The 12482-nt window shown below is 33.7% G+C and overlaps 1 protein-coding gene across 1 annotated transcript; it reads right to left on the bottom strand.

Moving 5' to 3' along the window:
• Positions 1 to 5605: 5605 nt before the first annotated feature.
• On the bottom strand, positions 5606 to 12077 carry LOC122056569 (mitogen-activated protein kinase kinase kinase 1-like). The gene is made up of 9 exons (XM_042618577.1): positions 11028 to 12077; positions 10379 to 10463; positions 10134 to 10196; positions 9095 to 9249; positions 7878 to 7953; positions 7734 to 7793; positions 7131 to 7235; positions 6725 to 6956; positions 5606 to 6543 (listed from the first exon to the last, which is right to left on the bottom strand). The coding sequence occupies exons 1-8, from the start codon at positions 11966 to 11968 to the stop codon at positions 6741 to 6743; spliced, it is 1701 nt and encodes a 566-aa protein (XP_042474511.1). The 5' UTR covers positions 11969 to 12077; the 3' UTR covers positions 5606 to 6543; positions 6725 to 6740.
• Positions 12078 to 12482: the final 405 nt, after the last annotated feature.

Raw genomic sequence — 12482 nt, 5'->3', positions numbered from 1 at the left:
AACTTATCATCGAAGCGGTCAAGTTTTATCCCTTGGAAGGTGCCTTCCATGAACAGTACGAAGGCGTCTTCACTGCTTGAAAGCACTTTCGGACATTGTTCATCCGAAGGCTTTTGCTCCTTTTTGGCCTGTAAAATGTGTTAGTCTAATAACTAAAATATCTACTCTGTAAAACAGAGTTAGCATAATTATAATAAGTGGTAGTAATTAGTTCTTGTCCTCCCAAGACCAGGAACTAGTCAATGTCTCAGTTTAGGATTCCAAAATGGTCATAAACTGGACCGACGCTTTCTGTTCCCTTAATCGGGGCGTGTCCTCACCAAGTCACTCTCTTCCAGTGACTTACCTTTACTTACCAATTTGTCAGTTGTCTGGTCCGCAAATCTAACTGAACTTCCTACTAGATATCTGATCGGCCCATCGACCTATCTGGTTGATTCCTACACACTTGATAAGTAGTTAGATCACAATTACACCTAATTTACTTATTTATCATTCATCAAAATCTGAGTTAATTAACGATCAAATTTTTTTAGTCACAATTTAACTACAGAATAATTTAATTCAGTTGCTAATTTTTTAATTTTAATATTTAATATTTTTGTATCATCATCGATGGATTTTTAAATTATGTCATTAAATTATTAATCGATTAATGTTTTCTATCATAAATTAACAAAATAAGTTGTTAAATTAATGACCAATTAAAATTTATATGACTAATTAACGATGAAATTTAAAATTGACCGTAAAATTAGTGACTAATTAAATTTTTAGATTACTAATTAATGTTACATAAATGATAGTTGAAACTTATTCCTACGATTAATTGTCATTAATTTTTTTTCCTAGGGATAAGAGTAATATAAAGCACCAATACATAGTATACCTATTAAAAAGGAAATTGCAATGTCATAATAATCCGTGAAGACATGTGTCAGTTAGATCTCTAAATTGAACTCCAAAGCGAGCGCTAAGTGTTTCAAGAAGTGCATATACAACTTCTACGTACCTTAAAAAAATATATCCGTTATCTTAACGACTCTTAGTATTAATTTCATAGATATGGAGGAAGTTAAACTTTAAATCGTCAATTTCTAAAAATCAACCTTTAACCATTACGTTAGATATATTTTGTATCTACCATCTACACTATGCCCTAGGGACTCTATATATCTCAAACTTATATATATTTCAAGTTCCAAATCATATGAGAGAACCATTTGTATTTTTATGATCAAATAACGATCAAATTTTTTCAGTCACAAATTAACGATAGAACCATTTAATTCAGCTGCTAACTTTTTTAATTTTAATATTTAATTTTTTTTTTATCATTATCAACTTATTTTTAAATTCAATGGTTAAACTACTGACCTGTTAAAATTTTCGATCGGTAAATTTTTAATCTTCATATTCAATAAATGATAGTTGGAACCCATTCTAAGATTAATTTTCCTTACTTCCCATCCCTAAGATTAATTTCCCTTAGAAAAGATTTATTGAAGCACTAATGCATACTATATATAAATATAAAAAAAATAAAATTGTGAAGTGATAATAGAAAGACATGTACCGAAGGTAGGTCTCCAAATCAAACCGTAAGTGCTGAAGAACTACATATAAAGCTTTTATCTCAAGCTTATGTATTTTGAATTCCATATCATATGGAACAACTGTATGTAATGAATCATTCAAGGTCCATTAACCTACCAAATGTAATGGTTAAATACAATGACTTAACAGACTAGAAGTGATTACAAAACAATTGTTTGAAAATTGTAGACATGTTAACTTTGAATCTTTTATTTTCTTACATATTAATTAGTGAAGATGAGATCAAGATTCTCTCGCTAGACCATACAACCTTTGCACGCCCTGCCTAAAAGCATGAGAAGGTCATAATAACAATTGAACCAGGGGTGTTCTGGTTATGACGTTATACATTTTGACTGAGGTGCCAGGTTCGAGCACCCCCTGCGCAGGTTCTTATCAATTAAGTGATACCGTTCACCCAAAAATCTCTTCGGGGGTTTCTGATAAGGGGTCGTTTCAACAGTGGTGTCGGTCACTATAAAAAGTTTAACCATACAGTTTTGTCCCCTCGGAGCGGTGCGATAGTTAAGACATAGGGAGTTGCCACATGAGGTCTTGGGGTCGAAACTCGGCGTGACCGAGCATAACCTCCCCCATGTCTTAACCATTTGCACTAATAGCTAGTAGTTATCCGTGATTTACCTCCTCCGTATTGGTCCAGAAACAGATTGACGGGGACGCGAGGGGCGAACGAATCGCCTTTTGTTTAAGGTCATAATAAGGAATGGATAGGGATTGGAAAAGCAAAAGGCATGGAACACGTAGGATCTAATACTCTGTAACTCCTCTTCCACTTTCTCATTGTAAAATTAACATTTCCTTCTTCTTTTGCCCTTTATTAGTTATCTCATTTCCTTTTAATCTATCTGATTTTGATAGATTTATGTCAATTATTATCAATTATTGTAATACTTCTATAAATTGTATACTTGTGTTTGTAGAAAAATTAACTACAACATCAAGAAAGTTATTACCTTATAACTTTTATATATCCTATTTCAAATCAATCTTATTTTGTTTTAATGTTTTGAGGGCTAACTTCATCCTATGAATAATGATCAAATATGCGTAATACTCTTTGCTAAGTTATGCCGATTTCTACAACAACGGAGAGAGAGTGAATAGGGATAGTGACGGAGAGAGAATCATTTCTCATAGTGGGCAGTGACAAACACTGTAATAAAATTGTCAATTAATGACTAAATTTTTTTTGTTATAAATTAATGATAGAACAATAAGGTTTCAAATTTTTTAAATTTTAATATTTAATATTTTTATCATTAACTACTGGTTTTTAAATTTCTATAATTAGCGACTGATTAATTTTTTTTTTGTTACAAATTAATAATGGATTTAAAAATTCATCGTTAAATTAGTGACTTATTAAAATTTTAATCACTAATTAACGATGTAATTTAAAATCGTTAGTGATAAATTAAATTTTCAATTGTTAATTAATGATAAAATTTAAAATCGGTCATTACCCATTAAAATTTTATTCGGTTAACGACATAATTTAAAATTCATCATTAAAAAATAGTAGTATTAAATTTTTTATCACTAATTAATAATGAAATTTAAAATCAGTGTAAAATTAGCCACCGATTTAATTTTTTATTACTAAATTTTTAATCTCCATATTAAATAAATAATAATAATTGTCGTTACTTCTTTTCTACCCATAGAAAAAAGATAGATCCGCTATTTTAGAGGTCCCCTAATATCGGCCCCACGGATATGGATTCTTTTCTACCCATAAAAGATTTAATGAAATGTATACATATAAAATAATTAAATTATAAAGTCATAATAATATAATATGGAAAGATATGAGTTCTCCAGTTTAACTCCAATTGCGCGTAAGTCCTCAAATAACTGCATATACAGCTTCTATCAAAAAGTATGTGTATTTTGAGTTATAGACATTGAATTTAAAATCGATTATTCAATTTGCAACCTATTAAATTTATAATAGATAAATGTTTAATCTTTTGATATATGATAGTTAGAACTGATCCCTAAGATTAATTACCATTATTTTATTTTATTTCCAAAGAAAATATTAATTAACCACCCATTCTAAATATACATTAAAATAATAAAATTGCAAGAGTATTAATAATATGGAGTATTTAACTCCAAATCTAGCTAAAAGAACTGCATATACAACTTCTACCTCAAGCTCGTGTATTTCAAGTTTGGTCTCTTAGAGTTGATTGAGTTGATAAGTATAGGAGATAATAATTATAATAATTAGAGGATTAAAATTTGACAAGAGACTTCAACAACTTTATGGATCCTTATTCATATACTTATCAATTTAACTTTCTTCTGAACTCCCTCTTAATATAGTGGAATAGTATGAGAGAGTAGGGATCTTTTGATAGGATCCTTGAATCAATCTTAAATTCCTGTCTATTCATTGTTGGGGTGGACGGTACCCTACCTGTTAAATAAGTAAGGCCTAACTCATCCCACCAATAATCTTATAGGGTCTTCCTTGGTCTAACAGATCCTGGACCAAAGGATCTGACCTCTCATAAGGGGGCGTTAACACGACAAAATTATTTTTTTTTTATTTCGTGTATTTCAAATTTAGATCATATGGAATTTAGTTAACGACCTATAACTATTATAAACATATAAAATACTATGGAGATTAATTTAGTGGCCGACTAAATTTTGATTACAAATTAATAACTGAATTTAAAATCAATTAATAACCAATTAAATTTGTTATCATTAATTAATTATGAAATTTAAAATCAGTCATTAAATTAGTAACGGATTATATTTGCAATTACTAATTAATGATCATTTTTTAAAATTAGATGCAACCACTAATTAATTATTAATTTTTTAAATTAGTCATTAAATTAAAGACCGCATTTTCAATGGCTAATTAAAAATAGAATATAAAATCAGCCATTAAATTAGAGATTAAACTTTTAATTATTAATTAACAACTACTTTTAAAATTGATTGTTAAATTAACGACCGATTAAATTTTCAGAACTAATTAACAACTAAATTTAAAATTGAATACTAAAATGGGTCAATAAATCGGTCACTAAATATTAGTCAAATAAATTTTAATTGACAATTATAATTATGTATCTATCAAAATAAATTTTGACAGATATTTTTAATTTTTTTATCAATTAAAAAAAAAAATTGATCCTTACAAATTTTAAAAACATCATTCATGTATTATTTATATTTTATTTTTTAAAAATATTTGACTCTATAGAAATATGAAATAGTTTCATTTCCATACAAACATGGAATAATTTCACATTATTTATTAGCTCATTTAAAATAAAATAATTAATATCTATTCAATCGTATTATTAAATTATTAAATATATTACAAGAGACCTTCTTCGGAATTTTTTTTCTGGCCTAATTATAAATTATGATTCAATTTTGGTTTAGATTTGCTCGTAAAAGAATAAGAGTTATAATTAATTAATATACTTGATTAATGAATATAAATCAGAAGTGTAAATTATAATTATTTTTTTAACAAAAAAATTATCTTATTTTTGTCATATAGCAATTATGAAACATAATTTTTATAAATATAAAACAATTAAGATCTTATAATTATATTTAAATCATTTTTTTATAATAACATCAAAATTAAAAATATTTTATAAAAAAATAAATAAAAATTGACATCTTATAATTATTTTTACGGTGATGGTTAACGGGGTAACATTAATTTTCCATATTTTTAAAAACCCCATATTGTAAATAGTATTATATCACTTTGCTAACTTTAACACGAGCTTAATCCGGAATTGTGAGTTCAAAATTGTTTAAAATCTTAAACTTATAGCATCCTCTAAATTATCAAGGAAAAAAAAACTTAAATTTATAGGGCACAATTTGATTTATAAATCAATGTATGCTCCAAAGATAACAGACAATTCACAATTGTAACTACAAGGGGTAAAATGGTAATTTTAAAACTTTGAGAGAGCATTTCAGAAAAGCCAACAAACAATAGGGTGTAAAATGAAATTTTTTTCAATATATGGATATACATATATATAGAGAGTGAAAATTTCACCGATATAGATACATCAACATTATTCAAACTTCCATGTAGAGAAAAATAATGCAAAACAGATGAAATGAAATGCAAGAATTAATATTTAAAGTAACGCGAAAAAATATTCCTGATTTCTCGAAACTCATCAGCAAATCCTTGTGGAATAATTTGAAAAGGTTCTTGAGCTCTCCTTTTGGCTGCTGCTACTTACAGTGTTCGAAACAAACCAAAGTTTTAAGGACAACTCTGCGCCTACGACACACTGCGCCTTCATCGACAGGGATTCAACATCAACATTGCTCATTCTCATCGACTGGAAGGTTGCAGTCTAAACACAATGAAAGGTTTTGAGGATGATTCTATGCCTAAACACCCTTGCTCGTTTGTCCCCAAAGTTGGTTTGGATGACCTGGAAGGTTGCAGTCTTCGAGTTGATGCTAATGCAGTCTAAATACAATCAAAGGTTTCAAGGATGATTTTGCGCCTAAGACAACACACTGCCTCATTTGTCGATGGGGATTCAACATCAGCACTGCTCATTCTCATTGATATGCAAGTGAAAACACAAGTTGGTTCCTGACCTGGAAGGTTGCAGCAGTCCATGCAATGCATGTTAATGGAGTCTAAACAAAATCAAAGGTTTTGAGGATGATTCTGCCCCCGACACTCTGCTCGTTCAGGGATTCAACGTTGGAACTGCTCATTTTCATTGCTATGCCAGCGGAAGAAGTAACTGTGGCACAAAACACAAATTGATTCCCAGCCTAGAAGGTTGCAGTCAGTCTCAGGCATGAGTCGCTATTTACAGAGTTTCATCCTGAAGGCTCAGCATAGCACAAGGCATCAGTTTCATCCTGAAGGCTCAGCATAAGGTTGAGGCCGAAACTCTCCTAGCATTTCAAAAAGCAAACAATCAGTGATCATAAGTAGGGAGATATATGATCCAAACTTTGTGCATCACAGTTAATGCGAAATGCATCAGGAATCAGCTCGATCGAAATGATTCCTTAGTTAAGTAGCAGCATATTTCTTGATTCTATCTGACAAAAGACTGTTTTTAGAATCGTTTACCTATGGCAATTCATAATCATTGTGGCCTGGATCCTGCTGGTGAAAAATGACTAGCGCCTGTAGAATCTCGATGTGATCGTTTGACGAATGGATGCTTCAACAGTTGAGCAGCAGAGGGCCGATCGTCTGGGTTGAACCGCAAGCACCTCTTGATGAAATCACGAGCCTCTGCGGATAAGGAATTAGGAATAACTGGTAGTTCGCCACGACCAATCTTAAAGAAAGCTTCTACCTGAAGTCACAATTACCAAAACAGGAAAAGAATCAGCACATCCAACATTCAACTGAAAATATAAGTTCGATCTAACTGATTTGTATGAATCATCAGGGATTCTAACTTGACCAAAACTTTTGCCTGATGTCAAATGACTAGAAATTGTGTAAATTAAACATATAGATCCCTCACCCATTCAAGGTTAGGATAAGGAGGTCGACGAGTCAACATCTCTAAAACAGTGCACCCCAGGCTCCATATGTCAGCTGAAGGTCCATACGGCTTGGTCTTCACAACCTGTTATCAAAAGATGGTAAAATCTCTCCATGGTTTACAAACGTGAATATGGAGCTTCAGACAATCAAAAGAACATATGTATAAACATATCTCTGGCATCATCGATAATATCCCAGCAACAATAGACACATTAAAGGAAAATTCAGCATATAAGAAATTAAAATAACAATCTTCAAAGAGAAGGGAAGTCTTGGTGTAACGGTAAAGTTGTTGTCATGTGATCAAAAGGTCATGGGTTCGAATCTTGGAAACAACTTTTTGCAAAAAGCAGGTAAGGCTATGTACAATGGATCCTTCCCGGGGACCCCGCTATGACGGGAGCTTCGTGTATCGGGCTGTCTTTTTTTTTTAATCTTCAAAGAAGAATTAAAATAGCAATCTTTAACCATAAATCTAGCTTCTTTAGGCCGTTGAAACCAAATTGTTACTGTCATAGTCTGGCAAAATAGTTAAATTGTTTAGGTGTGAAAAATGTGGCACAAATGGAAAATATGATACCTCTGGAGCCATCCAATACACAGTTCCTTTGCAAGATTTTGTCCAGTTCAATTTAGATATCTGAAGGTCAAACAACATTATCAGAGTAACTTACTAATCATCCTTCATACTCATGAAATGTGAAGATTAAGAAATGAGAAAGACCTCTTTTGCCAAGCCAAAGTCAGCAAGTTTCACCCATCCATTTGCATCGACCAAAATATTTGCACATTTGATGTCTCTGACAACAAGACAGACACAAGTACGAAGTACCTTTTAGAAAAGTTACAACTCTACTTGATTATCTGGACAGGAAACCATAGATTCAGGGGGGGAAAGGATTACTAACCACAAGAACCATCATATAGCAATTCATAAGCCCACCTTCAGGTGTCAAGTCGGAGAAAATTCACGACTTATGAAAAGGATTCCGATTAATATCTTCATTATTTTCTATGAGGTTCTCTAAACACTAAATGTGTCTTGTATATCAAAGAAGAAAGAGGTTTCAACACATAGAAACCTAATATATGTATCTCTCCAGAATGTTAAATGATTCCCAAAGCCAAATATAAAAACCAATGATAAAAGAAGAGTCGGTATCCAATTCCAAAATATCCATAATCACAAAAAATTGGAAATGAGAGTTTATCAATTTCATCGCTCTCAGTTCATCATGAGTGAGCTATCAAATAATATCCATACCAATGATCGGAGTGGCAAAGCTAACTTTGAACTGTTTCACAGCAATCTTTTTTTTTAGATAAAGTCGAAACAGATCTACATTTCTCAATTGCATAATTTTCTATTTTTATAAGAGTATTGGAGTTATTACCTTCAACCATTTTTAAAATTAGGAGGAGCTAATTAGTTCAGATTAATTGAATTAGGGGCAAATTGCAATCTGGAAGTGTTAAGGTAGCTTAAATCTCACAAAACTTGAAGAATAAACCAAGGTGACAAATCATGTCTCCTTTCTCCTAGCTGGCTGGCTTCTTCTTCCTGACTGACCGTTCTCTGCAGATTATAGGTCAATGAACTTTCGATCTTTATTCATCTCATACTTAACACTTTTCTGATAGAATTATATAGTATTGTGTAGTCTAGTTCAAAATAAGTGGACATCAATATAGCTATGGTCTTGTAGTGGCTCTATAAAGATTTAAAATTTTGGTGTATTAATTTTAAGAGCTTACTTCCATTGTCAGTTCGAACAAACACATCCTAATGAACATGACACATTTCATGATAGAAAAGTATCAGGATGACCTATGTGGTGAAACAATCTAAAGACCAATCAGTCTAATGTCAAGATGAATTTGTTGGTAATTGAATCCTTTTGAGACCTTGTAAGAATCAGTTGCACCAATGGAGACATTCACCTGTGCACCACATGTTGATTATGCAGATAGTTCAATCCTTCCAAAATTTGTCTTGTGTAAGCAGACACTTGAGAATGTTGCAGTTGATACTTCTGATAAAGTGATGCCAAAGATCCTTTAGCAAGTTCAAGGAAGATGTACAATTTTGAACTATCCTGAAAATTTAGAACATGATAAAAAAATTATAGAAAATCATAATATTCTAAAAAGAAAAAGACAGCAATAAGACTATGAAATTATATTGACTAACTGAAAGAAAGATGATTAAAAATAGTACATATTTTCTTTGCCTTGTGGAAAGTACATAAAAATTCTTGTATGAATAAAGCAAACTCTAAATGTATTATATTATGATCAAGCTCTTAAAAATAATATTTATAGCATGGCATCATTCCTAGCCAACCTTGGTTTCTTAGGTGGTGTTTGGTTAAATGATGAGAATGACTATGGGTATGAGTTTGATAATAAGATGTAATGAGAATGGAAATGAAACTCATCTAGTTATATGAGTTTGGTTGATTCTCATAAATCTAAAAATCATTCCCAAATTGTTATTCCCAAACCCACAATCCAAACATCATCTTTTACTATCATTCCATTTTCTCATTCCCAAACCCATCAACCAAACACCCCCTTAATGTTCCAAATCCTTCTATAGGTCTTAAGCAATTCATGAAATGTTATATTGAAGTGTCAATGCACCAAAGTAGGATCTAATGACTAACAATTACAACAAGGGCTTGATAAAATTTCATATTACCATAAAGTTGAAAATGATGACAAAAAAGACGTAGAGATGGTTTTTATCCACTGAGCATATAGAACACAAGCATAACAATTTTGTGATCCACAAAGTCATATATGTATGTCTTGGTAGAGGAGAATCTTCACAAGGAGAGCACATCTATTGCAAATCAATCGTTCAACTGATTATCATGTTTCATGTAATGATCAAGGAGATCTCAGAAAAATGCATTGATATAGAAGAAATGCTAATGAATACAAAATAACAGAATAAAAGTCATGACCGTTCATTTACCTTGTCCGTCCCATAAAACTGAATTAGATTTGTGTGTGTAAAACGACTCAAGAGTGCAATCTCCTGAAGGCAAAGAGTTGATGTCAGAGGATTATAGTAGAGATATATTGATGGCACTTAGTATAAACAACTCAATTCCTATGAACTAGGCATAGAGAAAACCAGTAAAAAATTCTCAAAGTAGAAACTGCATAATTATCACCACATAAATCACAAATGGGTAATGTTAATCTGTGGTATATCACCTGCTCCAGCTGAGATACGCATTGTTGGGCATCCCTTCCTTGGTCAAGCAAGGAGACTTCCTTAACAGCAAGGAAAAATCCATCACTGAAGAGATGAAGTTAACAGGAGAATGATATTAGTCTAGAAGGTGTTTTTTCAATACAGAAAATTAAAAGATGCAAATTATGGCATCATAATTAACGCAACCATTTTGTCAACAAAAGAAACAAAGTGGAATTACAAAGAGGAATTCCTCCTTGTTTTCTCTCTGCTTACAAGCTTACAAATGGGAAATGATGAGAAGTGGGACAAGAAGACAAAAAAGCAATAACTTGTCACTACTCTCTATGCATCTACATAGTTTGAATGAGTAGTTCATTACATTTACACAAGAAAACTATATCAAGTAGAACAAAGCGAAAAACAAAATACAAAATTGAGCTGCTAAAAATTCATGAGATGTATTTTGATCACTGAATACAATCCTGCTAGTTGAAGAAAGATGATCCTGATTATGTATGAAGCTGTCAAAGCTACACAATCATGCCCAACCATAAGCAAATGCAACAAAATTAAAAGCAAACTACCATGTAATGGAATAAACCAATCACAAGAATATGGACTTAGAAGCAATAACTTGTTGGAACAATAGCAAGAAAATGTACTTACTCACTGATAGCCTCAAACACAGTCCCAAACGACCCACTTCCAAGGTGTTCCCCTCTCGTCCAAGACACCATACTCCTCTTCAACATTGCATTTGCTGATATTGCTATGGCCCCTGACGCTGAAGGACCGCCAGGACTCTCAGCTGAAGGGTCGTGAGGGCTCTCCAGCGTCGATTCTGTGAGCTCATTGTCCGTTTCGCCCAATCTTACACTCAAATTTTCTCCATCATGGCTCGACTCTACATCAGAAGTTCCCCTCCTTATATCCTTCCCATCCTCATCAACCCCGTCGTCGGTCAGTTGATCCTCTTCGGATTCCGACAGTATTCTCTCCTGGGTTAGCCGTTGTTCATCATGGTCGGGAGCAAAAGACCTCACAATATCCCAAGCAGAGCTCCGGTCGTCGACATGAGGCAGAGAGATCGGCGGCGGAGGGCTGAGACTCAATCCCGCCATCCTATTCGGCAGCGTAATGTCCGAAAGCTCAACCGCTCGCTTGACTCCCTCACCTCCTCTTCTCGCATCAGTAGGAGGAGGAACGCTGTTCACAGGCTCCACGAAAAGGGACACTCTCCGATCAGGCAACACCGTGGGCGGAGACCGCGAGAAGGAATCGCGGGAAGGGGTGAATAGGAAGTTGTCGGAGGACGAGCGCGCCTTCCGCGCCTCCTCCCAGACGGCTGACGGGATGCCGAAATCCTCCGGGTCGGAGAAGCCGAGCTTGCGGCAGATGAGATCGAACTCCCCGTCGAAGCCGCGCATCCTCAGATTGGGGGGATCGGCTTCGGGCGCGTGGGGGCGGATCTGGGGGGAAGGTAGGGGAGTATCCGAATCGGCGCCGGCGGCGGCATCGTAGTCGACGTTTTTGAGGGCCTTGCTGCGATCCAACCGCGGGGCGCTGCTGCTGCTGCTGCGGCGCGATCTTGAGCTTCCGTCGTCCATCAAGGGCAGCGCTGGTCTCTGCCAGCTGCCGGGGAGGAGGAGGAAGAGGCGGCGGCCCCCAATTCAACGACCCCAAATTGGCTATCGCCACCAAATATTTAAAATTGACTGCCTCGGACTTGAGCAGTCGCGACCCAAGTCGTGATAAACGCTGCGTCTTCGAACGCACGTGCTAGGTCAAACATGGTCAACTCGATTCAGTGAAAATTTTATTTTATTTTTTTCTCAATTTCTAATTTAACACTAAATAAATTAATTTTAGTAATTAATTTATTTCCTCGAAAATATTTTTAGAGCGTTGACCAAGTCCACTCGTACCTCACAATTAAAGCGATCGAAAAATAATAGTGTGATTGATTCAATTTATTTGGTGAGATCAAGTCAAACCAATTTAAATTTAAATTAAAGAAAATGAAACATTTGACTTTATTCAAATAGTGGCCTCTTAAATTTTATAAATCATAAAAAAAAAACGGTCCGTTTAAAAAAAAAAAAAACTTAAAATCTGATTTTT

Source organism: Zingiber officinale, chromosome 3B (genome assembly GCF_018446385.1).
Source record: "Zingiber officinale cultivar Zhangliang chromosome 3B, Zo_v1.1, whole genome shotgun sequence".
In the NCBI taxonomy this organism is placed as follows: Eukaryota; Viridiplantae; Streptophyta; class Magnoliopsida; order Zingiberales; family Zingiberaceae; genus Zingiber; species Zingiber officinale.
The sequence above is the reverse complement of the archived record's forward strand: the minus strand, read 5'-3'. Positions and strand labels throughout refer to the sequence as shown.